Raw genomic sequence first — 12,860 nt, 5'->3', positions numbered from 1 at the left:
ACATCAATTTCCATTTTTTTTTTCAAATTTTAATTTCTACCGAAAAACAATTTTTTTTCTCATCCACCATTTTCATAACGGTTAGTTGAAAATTCAAAATATACTTTTCGCCGCGTTTCGCCCTAGTAAACCCGAAGTCCACCCGACTGATGTCACCGAGCACTCGCGAAATTAGATAGAGTGAAGAGGAAAAAAACAGAAAGCCACTAAAAAATTATTTTCCGGCAATTTTCTTTGGTTTTTCGCATCGAAGCAGGGAAATTTGTAGTGAAACACAATGGAAGTGGATGAGGATGAATTCGAGCAGCCCACATCGAGTAGCAACAAGGGCGAGAAGAAGAGATTCGAAGTGAAAAAGGTGGGTGACGAATGAATTTGCACAAAATTTAACAAAGCTTCCCCATTTTTGGGGTATTTCCACGGGAGTTTTTCATCTAATTTGCATCTTTTGCTTTTTCTGCAGTGGAACGCCGTGGCACTGTGGGCATGGGGTAAGAAATATTTGGGGAAAATTGCTATTTTATGCGTGGAAAATGCAAATGGGTAAACATAACCTCATTCGGGCTTTTCTCCCGGACACAGATATTGTCGTGGACAATTGCGCTATTTGCCGGAACCACATTATGGATCTCTGCATCGAGTGCCAGGCTAATCAGGCTTCTGCTACGAGTGAGGAGTGTACCGTGGCCTGGGGGGTGTGTAATGTAAGTTTTTCTTTGTTTATTTATTTTCATTTGAACTGGGCCCCGTGTTGTGGGGTGTCCGGGAACTGATCGAAGGAAAAACCTTTAATATTGCAGCACGCCTTCCACTTCCACTGCATCTCGCGCTGGCTTAAGACACGCCAGGTGTGTCCACTCGACAACCGAGAGTGGGAATTCCAAAAATACGGCCACTAAAGCATCCGCAGCACCCCCTTAAAAATTACCCCAAAAACGAATGATTTTTTGTCTCAATAAAACTTCCTTTGTCGTGGATTTCTCTTCTTTTTCGGGGGGACAACGAACAGAAATAAAACAAAGATTTTCTTTTCTCATTTAATTTCCGTCTCATTCTCATTGAATTCCTAAATTGCAGTTAATTATACATTATTTTTTATCACAAATCATTTTGTTTGCAAAGTTTGTTTTTTTCTTCATAAAATTCTTGTAGCTCTTCGCGCAATTTTTCTCTTTTCTTTTTAAAAAAAAAATCTCGCGTTTATTCTAACATAAAATTAAAGAGTTGAAGGAAATTTTATTCTATCGTTAAAAATATCAACTAAACCTCCTTTTATTTTAAGATTATATAATTTTCTTAAATATTAAGGATTTAGCTAATTTTTTTGTTTTGTAAAATTTCCTTTCCTAAAAATAAACTTTTACAAAAAAAAATTTAAGAAAATGGAGGAAATTATTTTCTTAAGCTCTTAATTTACAAAAAAAAAACCTTAAAGTGAACAGAGAAAAAAATCGGGTGGTAATTCAAGAAAAAATTTCAATTTTTACAGCTTATAAAAACAAAAAAAAAGTTATTCTTATCACCTAAAAAAATTCAACTACACGTGATTGATGCAAAAAATGAATATTTTTTTAATATAAAACAGAGAGATGAAACATTTTCGAATTTGTTTTTCTTTTTTTTTTTTTTAATAATCTTGTATAGCAATTAACTACAATGATCTTAACACGTTCACACACACACGACGTTCTCACTCGCTAAATGGATTTTTTTCTCTCTCTTAATTTACAAAAAAAAGAAAAAAAAATTAAGGATGATTTTACGTGAAAATTAGCCTTCTCTCTATAAATTGTTTTTTTTTTTCTTGTGTTCCTCCCTACACTTTTACATAATTTTTTTATACATAAAACTTTATATACGACAATGTATTGGCAGTACATAGTAAAATTTTTATCCTCATTCTCTTCAATTAAATCCTTCCAGAAATTGAATTTTTTATCTATTTCTTTTTTTTAATTAGTTTTTAGTGTTTATTTTACAGCTAATCATGGATTATTTTTTTGTGTAATTTCATCAAAATATTTTTACTTTTTATCTATTTTTATATTCATTTTTTTATTATTTATATTTATGTTCTTCCTGCTCTGTGTGTCCCACTCATTTTGCCCCATTTAATCTCTTGCGGAGGTGGTGATACAGTGAGGGGGGCACGTCATTTTGTCCGGGAAGCCCTTCCGGTGGTTCGCTCTTTTTTACTGTTTTTCAAAAAAAGCGATTTTCTCTTAAAGCGCAGACGCTCGCAAATGCCACGATTTTTTGTTAAGACAAATTAATCTTTTTAGTAAATTTCTTTAAAGACGCTGATTAAGAGCATCAAAGCCGCCCTTTAATTCCCCAAAAAGTTGATCTTTTCCCCTTTTTTTTTAACTCTTATAAGCCTTCAGTGTCTAGATGGCATGAGATAGTCATGTTAGGAGCTTTTCGACAGAACTCCTTTATTGGTTTAAAAGAAGACTAAAAAAAAAGAATTTTTAACCCAAATTTCTTTTTCTTGAAAAAAAAATCTGAAAATTTATATAAAACTTTTAAAAAAATCTTTAATTTCATGTCATTGGGGTAGATTTTGATAAAAATCTTTTATTTTCTTACAATTCTTTAGTCATAAGATTTTTGGTATTCTGAGAAAAATCTTGTAAGATTTTGACATTTAATTTCTCTCTTAATTCGAGTTTTTAAAGGAAAGGAATTTATGCCCGAATGTATGAAGGATGATCCTCTATCGCAGAACAATTTTAACCCATATCATCTTGTAGGGGAACATAAAAAATAGAAGAATCGCGAGAGAAACTCCCCAATATCCACTGGGATCATATAGAAAAGTGCAGTGAAAGTACAGTCCGGGAAAACATAACCTCAATTGTGGAACAACATTGAAATGAAAAGAAGGACCTTTATTATGTTCAACCAGCGTTGCATCGGGACCTCTTGAGCTTCTTTATAACCTTCGCAACCTTTCCTGCCTACCCGGATGAAGATTTGAATGATTTTTGCTTCACTTCTGTCTTTCCGGACTTTCCGTCGTTGAGTTTTTTTTCTCTTCTTGGAGTGCGACTCAACGACGAAAAGTCCGGAAAGACAGAAGTGAAGCAAAAATCATTCAAATCTTCATCCGGGTAGGCAGGAAAGGTTGGGAAGGTTATAAAGAAGCTCAAGAGGTCCCGATGCCACGCTGGTCGAACACAATGGAGTTCCTCCTATTCATTTAAATGTTGTTCCCAAATTGAGGTTATGTTTTCCCGGACTGTACTTTCACTGCACTTTTCGATGTGATCCCAGTGGATATTGGGGAGTTTCTCTCGCGATTCTTTCATTTTTTTATGTTCCCCTACAAGATGAGATGGGTTAAAATTGTTCTGCGATAGAGGATCATCCTTCATATACCCGTGCATAAATTCCTTTACATCTCCAAAGCTCTTTCAAGTTCTTTATGACTATTTTCTGGAATAGCTAATTCTTTATTTTTCTCTTATGTCTTTTATAAAAAAAAAAAAAACAACAGTTTACTTGGAGGATCGAGGTTTCGAACCTCAAAAGTTTGACCTTTATTTTCTCTGAAAAGAAAATATTTTTCCAAGTTTTCTTTCGACGATCTTGAAGTAATGAAACTCCCCTATACACAGATGTAGAATTTATCATGAAATATTAAATAGATTTTTAATTCTGTAACGATTGAAAAAAGTCGATTTGGCCACTTTGGCCAGTAAAATCCTCCAAGGGTTAAAAACTCTATCTGTCAAAATCTGATATTAAATTTTTAAGTTGTTAGAAAAGAAAAGGTTTTTCTCAGAATATACCCCATTTTTTTTCAAGTTTTATGACATTTTAAAACGATTTTTAACGTTTTAAAAATATTCATAATTCCACCATCTTGATTTTTTTGTTAAAGGTTTTTTTTTCAAGTTTTCTAGTTTTGATCTTTAATTTTTCTTTTTTACGCAAAATTTTGATGTTTTTCTATAAAATGAAATATAAAATTAATCTATTTTTTTACAATTAAAAATCAAACTGAATTAACACAAAACTATTTGACCAAAAAAAACTTTTAAAAAATCAAGATGGCGACTTAAATTCCTCAACAAAAGAAATTCCTTTCAATCATCTAAAACACTTTAAACAAACATTTTTTTTATACTGGAATTGAAAAGAAAATTTTTCTCTTTATTATTTAAATAATTAAATTAAATTAAATGCTAAACTTTTTGTTCTCAAGCCATCGTCTTGGAGATATTCTCTGACTCAATTCTAACGTAATACATTCCACAAAGAATTTTATATTAACTGAAAAAAACAACAAAGAATAATTTTTTGAACACAAAACAAAGAAACTGAAATGAATTTAGAGCTACAATTTTTTTGCATTGAAAGCACACTGAAAGTATAATTGGGGGGAACTCAGTTCTGTCTACTTGCCCGAAGACGTCGGGAGTATACTGTGGGTCAGGGGCGACGGCGTTTTGGGGCAATGGGCGGCTTGTCACGTTGTCAGTTAACCACTTGCGCAATCGGGGACGCCGTGGGCTCCGCAGCAGCTGCCATGGGGGCCGCATCGGGCGGCGGAATGTTGATGGTGTGAGATTCATTGCCAAAAATGAGACGAAGGCGCTTCATTGGGGGCGATGCCGTCGTCACTTCTGGCGGGCAGGTGGTTGTATGATGGTGTCGGCGATGCTTATCGCGTCTCTTCTTTGTTTTGTGCCTCTTCTTGCGCTTCTGCGGCGGCGATGTATCCGTAAAGTCACTGTGCGTCTCCCCCGTGGTCTCCCCATCTTCATCACCCTCCTCATCGTCATCCATGAGCCCCTCAACGCGCAGAACTTCATACTCCGGCGCCACAAAAGCCCCATTTGGGGCTTCTTCACTCAAACTCGTTCCCGATTCGATGACCTCATCCAAAATGGGGCTCCTCTTCATGCGTAGCGTCAACTTGAGGCGCCTTTCGGGTGTCTTGAGTACCGTTGGTGTCTCACCACCACTACGGGGTGCTTTATTCTCCAACGATGACGTACTATCTGTCTCACTGACACTCTTGGACACTTTTCTCTTGCGCAGTATCACATTCATGTCGTCCTCCTTGCGAAAAAATAAAGGAATCTTTTTAGCAAATCCCAGAGAAAGACAAAGGATTAGCTGAGAACTCACCTCATCCTCATCCTCGAGGAGACTGATCACAGTGTCCTTGTCCGCTAAGCGCCCTCGACGCTTTGGGGCTAATCCCTCAAAATGCGCCGAAAGGTTGAGCCTACATGCTGGGTGGCTCTTTCGGCGCCCTCGACGTTCTTCCTCCTCATCCACACTCCCTGAACAACTGCTGGCATCATCAGTCGCCGCTGCGGAGGAACCCCTCGTATTGTACCGTCCTCCACTCATTTTGGGGCTCTTCTGTGCCGCCGGCGGTCGCCTCCCTGAGCTCCCACTCGCCGTTGTTTCCTGCAATCGCGTACTCTTCCGTGTATGTTGCCCATTTTGACGTGTGTTGTGCCCATTCGTCGCCGTTTCTTCATGCTGCTGAAACATCTGCACATCCGGATGTTGTGCCATAATCATCTCAGCATCGTACTTTGTCATTCCTTTAAAAATAAATTCCCAGAAAATTAAAAAAAAATTCTAAACTCAAGAAAAAGTCTTTTTTCTCCTTCCTACCTTTCTGCCGTAACTCACTGAGCGTCAATGGAGCCACAATCTTCCCATTTGACGATTGCTCCTTGTCCACACCAACCCCATTAGCTGGGTTCTTACTCTTAATCCTGTTAATCCTGTTGTCAGTCTCACGCAGACGATACCCGCTCGCCGGCGATGTCTCCTCCGTGGTGGTTTTCTCTTTGGCAAATGCCCCCATGCTGCGCCTTTCGCACGTCTCGCACTCGCAGTAGTCGTTGTTGTCGCCAAAAAAGTCCTCACCGTAGAAGCATGTTATCTCCTCACCCACCTCAATGTCACGCAAAACCTTCACGCACGCCGTATCACGTCCCGTGGCGACAAATTTACAATTAGCCCGGCAATCGTGATTAATGTACGCCGCCGGGCCAAGCCATAGCTGCGCGCAATTCTTCCGGCAGCTGTACATGACGCTAAAATCATTCTTTCCCGGATGCAGAAGCATCGCCTCCTCGGCCTCCGTGAGTTCCGCAATGCACCCCACGAGGTATTCAATCTTCTCATTTTTGTACCATTTGCGCGTTGAGGAGATTTTGGCGCCTTTCTGCCCTTCCAGGGAGTACCGATAGCACGGCTCTATCGTGAACCCGGACTCCTTGGCGAATACACGGAGGTACCGATAAATCTTTAATGGAAAAGAAGAACAAAAATTAAAGAAATTTGTGATAAATTTATTGTTTTGAAAGAAAAACTTTTTTTTTAAGGTGGATTTATTCAATTTATTGCAAAAACAAAAAAAAAAGAATTTTTATATCACAGAATGTGTCTTGGATAAATGTTCTAAAAATCTGTCAAATATCAATTTTCTTTGTTTACTTTTTCAAAGAATATGTGAAAAAAAACTTTCAAGCAAAGATTTGTAAAAGATTTTTAATAAAAAATATTTTTACATTAGGATTCAATGAGAAGGCTTTTCAGTTATAACAGAATGTGTCTCGGCTAAATGTTCTAAAAAGAAGGAATCAAATCTTACTTTTCTTGAAAAATTGCATCAAAATCTTTTAATAAATTTTAAAAAGTATTTTCCATCTTTTATTGATCAAAATTATTAAAAGATAAAAAAAACGAAAGCTTTTTTTTTATAACAAAAATGTGTCTACGCTATAATTTATTTAAATGAGTAAATTCCAGTATTTTTTATTGAAGAACTTTAAGATTCCTAGAAATTCATTTAAAAATAATTTTAAATCCTTTCATTTCATATCTTATATTTAAAAATAGAATTAATTTTTAAGTAGAATATTCGAATATCTCTAGAACATTCAATTGGTATCGATAATTACCAGGGGCGGACGCAGAAAAAAATTTGGGGGGGGGGGGTTAAGGAGCCAAATAAAAAAAACTATACCCATCAAAAACTGCAGAAATCTTCAGAAAAAATCTTAACTTTTAAATTTAAAAAAAAATAGATATCAACTAACAAAATCGATGTTTTAGCTGTGTTTCTTTCAGACACAGCCATCCGTTTTGTTTTCGCTATATCTCAGCCCCTGTAATAGCTAAAAATCTGAAATTTTTATATGTTGTAGGGGACATCAAGAGCTTTCCAACGATTGGCGGTATTCTGGGATAAATATAAAGATCAAAATAAAGAAAAAAACCAAGATTTGGTATTCTACTTTAAAATTCCAAGAAATTTTCAGGATAATCTTGGAAATTCAAAATATTTCAAGATTTGGTATTCTAAGATAGAGATTTACGGTCGAACCATGGGTGGTATTCTAGGATAGAGACACCTTTCAAGATCAAGATAAAAATCAAAATAAAGACCAAGACTGTCGGTATTCTACTTTACGACGAATTATCCAGGAAAGTAAAATCAAAATTTGCGTTATCCTACTTGTCAGTTTCTTGGTTTCAGCTTCGCGCCAAGAAAACTTTAGCGATATCTCTTTCTAACGCATTAAATTTTTCTATTGCGCTTTCTCGTTCGCTCTTGGATGACAATTGAACGAAATTTAAACATCCATATTATGATAATTTGGTGGTAACTGGGGGGGGGGGGGGGGGGGGGGGGGGGGGGGGAATGCTACTGAAAAATTTTGAATTTTTCATAGGAATCATGGTCACTTCTTCTTGCTATTGATGGAGTGACTTCCGGATTGGGGATCTCATCCCCGGATTGTCACATCCTGGAAAATCCTGGAATGCTGGTACAAAAATGTTTGTTTTTCGCCGGAATTGTAGTCACTTCTCATTGATAATGATAAAGTGACCTCCGGATTGGGGATCTCATCCCCGGATTTTCACATCCTGGACAATCCTGGGATGCTGGTGCAAAAATGTTTTTTTTCGCCGGAATTGTGGTCATTTCTCATTGGTAATGATAAAGTGACCTCCGGACTAGGGATTTCATTCCAGAATTATCAAGCCCTGAACAATTAGGGATTGCTGGTGCAAAATTGTGGTTTTTTCGCCAGAGTAGTGTTCACTCCAACATTACTAATGGGAAGTGACCATAAATCGGGCGAAAAACCCACAATTTTGCACCAGCATCCCCTAATTGTCCAGGACTTGATAATCCTGGGATGAGATCATGAATCTGGAGGTCACTCCATCATTACCTATCAGGAGTGACCACAATTCCGGCGAAAAACCCACAATTTTGCACCAGCATTTCAGGATTGTCCAGGATGTGACAATCCTGGAATGAGATACCCAATCCGGAGGTCACTTTATCATTACAAAGGAGAAGTGACCATAATTCCGGCGAAAAACCCACAATTTTGCACCAGCATTTCAGGATTGTCCAGGATGTGACAATCCTGGGATGAGATCCCCAATCCGGAGGTCACTTCACTATTACAAAGGAGAAGTGACCACAATACCAGTGAAAAACAAAAATTTTTTCACCAGCATCCCCTATTTGTCCAGGATTTGATAAGCCTGGTACAACCCGGAGGTCACTCTATCATTAGCAAGATGGAGTGATCACAAATCCGGCAAAAACCCGTCATTTTGCATCTGCATGCCTTATTTGTCCAAGAGTTTTCATATCTCCCATATCGAATTACATTGCCTTTACCTCATTTGAAAATCAATTTTTCAAAGGACCCCAAAACCGTCTTGGAATTTCACATAAATCCAAGACAATTTACGTTATAATAAGACCGTAAATCTCTATCGTAGAATACAGAGTCTTGGAATATTTTTATCCAAGTCTCTTTTGACAACTCATTTTGTAAATCTTGGTTTTGATTTTGATTCGTATCTCAGAATACTAAAAGTCTTGGAAGTTGTATGAAGAAACAAGATTTTTAGGTTAGGGTTCGACCGTAAATCTCTATCTTAGAATACCAAATCTTGAAATATTTTGAATTTCCAAGATTATCCTGAAAATTTCTTGGAATTTTAAAGTAGAATACCAAATCTTGGTTTTTTTCTTTATTTTGATCTTTATATTTATCTCAGAATACCGCCACATAACCTAAAAATCTTGTTTCTCCATACAACTTCCAAGACTTTTAGTATTCTGAGATACGAATCAAAATCAAAATAAAGATTTACAAAATGAGCTGTCAAAAGAGACTTGGATAAAAATATTCCAAGATTCTGTATTCTACGATAGAGATTTACGGTCTTATTATAACGTAAATTGTCTTGGATTTATGTGAAATTCCAAGACGGTTTTGGGGTCCTTTGAAAAATTGGTTTTCAAATGAGGTAAAGGCAAAGTAAATTCAGAATGGGAGATATGAAAACTCTTGAACAAATAGGGGATGCAGATGCAAAATGACGGGTTTTTGCCGGATTTGTGTTCACTCCATCTTGCTATTGATGGAGTGACCTCCGGATTGGGGATCTCATCCCCGGATTGTCACATTCTGGACAATCCTGGGATGCTGGTGCAAAAATGTTTGTTTTTTGCCGGAATTATGGTCACTTCTCCTTTGTAATGATAAAGTGACCTCCAGATTGGGAATCTCATCCCAGGATTGTCACATCCTGGGCAATCCTGGAATTCTGGTGCAAAATTCTGGGTTTTTCGCCGGAATTGTGGTCACTCCTGATTGGTAATAATGGAGTGACCTCCAGATTGAGGATCTCATCCCAGGATTATCAAGTCCTGGACAATTAGGGGATGCTGGTGCAAAATTGTGGGTTTTTCGCCGGATTTATGGTCACTTCCTATTAGTAATGTTGGAGTGACCACTACTCTGGCGAAAAAACCACAATTTTGCACCAGCATTCCCTAATTGTCCAGGGCTTGATAGTTCTGGGATGAAATCCCTGGTCCGGAGGTCACTTTATCATTACCAATGAGAAGTGACCACAATTCCGGCGAAAAACAAACATTTTTGCACCAGCATTCCAGGATTGTCCAGGATGTGACAATCCGGGGATGAGATGCCCAATCCGGAGATCACTTTATTATTACCAATGAGAAGTCACACCAAATCCTGGAAAAATTTTTTTTTTAATTCCCCAGAATCCTAGGATTGTCCAGGATGTGACAATCCTGGGATGAGATCCTTAATCCGGAGGTCACTCCATCAATAACAAGAAGAAATGACCACGATTCTTAAGAAAAATTCAAAATTTTGCAGTAGCATACCCCCCCCCCCCCAGTTACCCCCAAATTATCATAACTGGAGGCAGAAAGCACCTCTTCGACAATATTCATTCTATTCCCGGAGCCATAATGCCTGGGAATAATAGCCGAGATTATACAATCAAGGCTCATGCATGTAATGGTCATAAGGAAAAAATTCCCATAAAGTGTTTAAATTTCGTTGAATTGTCATCCGAGAGCGAACGAGAAAGCGTAATAAAAAAATTTAATGCGTTAGAAAGAGATATCGCTAAAGTTTTCTTGGCGCGAAGCTGAAACCAAGAAACTGACAAGTAGGATAACGCAAATTTTGATTTTACTTTTCTGGATAATTCGTCGTAAAGTAGAATACCGACAGTCTTGGTCTTTATTTTGATTTTTATCTTGATCTTGAAAGGTGTCTCTATCCTAGAATACCACCCGATACCTCATTTTCGAAAATCGGTCAGGCCGTTTAGTCAATATGGCCGCCACAATTTTTCATCGAAAATCGACCATAACTCGACGAAAACGGCTTGACCGATTTTGATTAACCTGGGGTCAAATGAAAGCTCTCAACAAACCCTACAACTATCTAGAACCTCTAGAACACTCCAAGTTTTAAAAGTGACCGCTAGAGGGCCAAAAGTTAAAAAGAAATTTTAGATGAGTTTCGATGAATATCTCGAAAACGCCATTATCGATTTGCTTCATTTTTTGATATATTATAGCCTACTATAACAGCGTTCCAGTTTTCCCGCACAAGAGGCATTTGATTTCAGTTCTGACCCCAAAACCCCCCCCCTTGGATCCGCGCCTGATAATTACAAGAAAGGTAAGTAAAAAAATATCTTTTTATAAAAATAAATCAAAATATTCCTTTAAAAAAGAACTTTAAATCAATTCTGAAACTACATTAACCAAAAACAATAAGTTTTTAATTAATAAATCAGAATTTTAGCCCGCTGACAAAAGGTTCTTGGTCTACGCTTTGAACATTCTTCCCGAATAAATCGATTGAATTAATAATAAAATTCCAAATTAATTCCTCGCCAAATCAGAGAGCTCTCATTGAGTCCCAACAGTCTGGTAAGATTGGCCAGCAAAGCCAAGAAAATCAGCACAGCTCAAAGCTCGAGTGGGGGCTCTTGAGAAATCCCATAAAATTGCACAAGAAATATTTTTACTGACTTGCAAACATTTTTTTTAGAAGTCAAAATGTGAAGAAAGTTGAAAAATTGATTTCTCTGATTCATTGAGCTTTTGCTAATTAATTGAAATTGATGCAAATCTCTGCTTTAAGACTTATAAGAGGACATTGAGGATGTTACTCACATGCTCCTGGAGTCTCTTCTGTGCCAATTTGCTCTTGTTGTGCACATGCCGGGGAATCCATTCGCCTTTAATGATCTTTCCGTAGGCTTTCTCGTAGTTCTTCGTCTCAATGAATTCCCCCACAATGCGCCTCAGTTCGTCGCGATTGGCCTTTAGTGGACGGTACTTGATGTTCATTTTGTGCGTGACAAAGCCAAGGAATGGGTCCAGGACGAGGGATGTTGCCAGATCATCATTCTCCGACAGCTCCTTCGGTGTCATGCCCGCTGGCTGCATTTTCGCGTGTCCCGATTGACGATGTAGCGACTCAACAACCATTCTGTGTATGCCCCAGAAACCACCCACAACTATCACACACCGACAGGCTGAAAATCAAAAGGAAAAACATCATGTTAAATCTCTCAAAAAATCCTCAAAAATAAAAGATTTTTTATGCAAAATCAATAATTTTGTTTAAATCCCGCGCACTTTGACGCCATCTGGCGGATGATTTAGCTACAACGGTGACAGCTTTAATTGATTTTCACACACAGCAATCTTTTGCACTTTCCTCGCTAATTTTTTCGCAAAAATTCATACAAATTCCACCCCAAAATCACCTTTTTTTACACCTTTTAGCGATTATCTGATATTTTTAGAGGAATTTTTCTCCCTAATTTTTTTTAAATGGGAACTTCTCCGCTTGAATGAATGGGAAAAAATCAATGAGAAGATTGATTTGAAATGAAAAAAAAAGTCACTTTTGCTGTTTTCTCAGGAAAATCCCCAAAAATGAGCATCACGGAGGGTGCGAAGAGAGGCAGAAAGTGGCGGTAATTGAGAGGGCTCAGCCCGGGAGTTAATTGGCAGTGAGATGGGAAGAATAAAGGTGCGTCTTTGGACCCTCGGCGGTGCGAAGAGAAAGAGAAAAATCAATGGCGGGCGGATGGCCTGCCTTTTGCGTTGTTCCACCATGTCCGTGAAAATGTCCAAAATACCCCCTGGAATGCCGGGGAATCACCCCAATTTGACACTATGTACCCCCATGGGGTGTTTAAGGGGACATTGTGGGAGCCCCATCGAGATTAATGGGGTAAAATTTGGCAAAAAATTCCACAATCTATTCCCCCAAAAGTTTCCAATCGAAATTTTCACTTCACTTTTTACCCCTATTCCCGGCACTTTTTGCACCTTTTCACGCCCACAATGTACATTTGGGTATGTAAACTACCTAATAATTACCTTTAATTTAGCTACAGACATTACTAAGAGGGTGAAAAACGCGTCGAAAAAAATACTTTGTGATTTATGTGGCACTGAATTGTCGCCGCCATATATTTGTCAAAAAAATCCCACATAC

At 37.8% G+C, this 12,860-nt stretch overlaps 2 protein-coding genes across 2 annotated transcripts; one reads left to right on the top strand and one right to left on the bottom strand.

Annotated features, from left to right (window-relative positions):
• Positions 1–153: 153 nt before the first annotated feature.
• LOC129791202 (RING-box protein 1A) lies at positions 154–1,041 on the top strand. Its single transcript, XM_055829271.1, has 4 exons — positions 154–358; positions 464–491; positions 583–704; positions 801–1,041. The coding sequence occupies exons 1-4, from the start codon at positions 278–280 to the stop codon at positions 897–899; spliced, it is 330 nt and encodes a 109-aa protein (XP_055685246.1). The 5' UTR covers positions 154–277; the 3' UTR covers positions 900–1,041.
• A 3,210-nt stretch (positions 1,042–4,251) lies between these two features.
• LOC129791192 (histone-lysine N-methyltransferase Suv4-20) lies at positions 4,252–12,858 on the bottom strand. Its single transcript, XM_055829247.1, has 5 exons — positions 12,743–12,858; positions 11,522–11,886; positions 5,641–6,280; positions 5,140–5,567; positions 4,252–5,070 (listed from the first exon to the last, which is right to left on the bottom strand). The coding sequence occupies exons 2-5, from the start codon at positions 11,837–11,839 to the stop codon at positions 4,483–4,485; spliced, it is 1,974 nt and encodes a 657-aa protein (XP_055685222.1). The 5' UTR covers positions 11,840–11,886; positions 12,743–12,858; the 3' UTR covers positions 4,252–4,482.
• Positions 12,859–12,860: the final 2 nt, after the last annotated feature.

The sequence above is a fragment of the Lutzomyia longipalpis genome, chromosome 2, assembly GCF_024334085.1.
Source record: "Lutzomyia longipalpis isolate SR_M1_2022 chromosome 2, ASM2433408v1".
Taxonomy (NCBI): domain Eukaryota; kingdom Metazoa; phylum Arthropoda; class Insecta; order Diptera; family Psychodidae; genus Lutzomyia; species Lutzomyia longipalpis.
The sequence above is the reverse complement of the archived record's forward strand: the minus strand, read 5'-3'. Positions and strand labels throughout refer to the sequence as shown.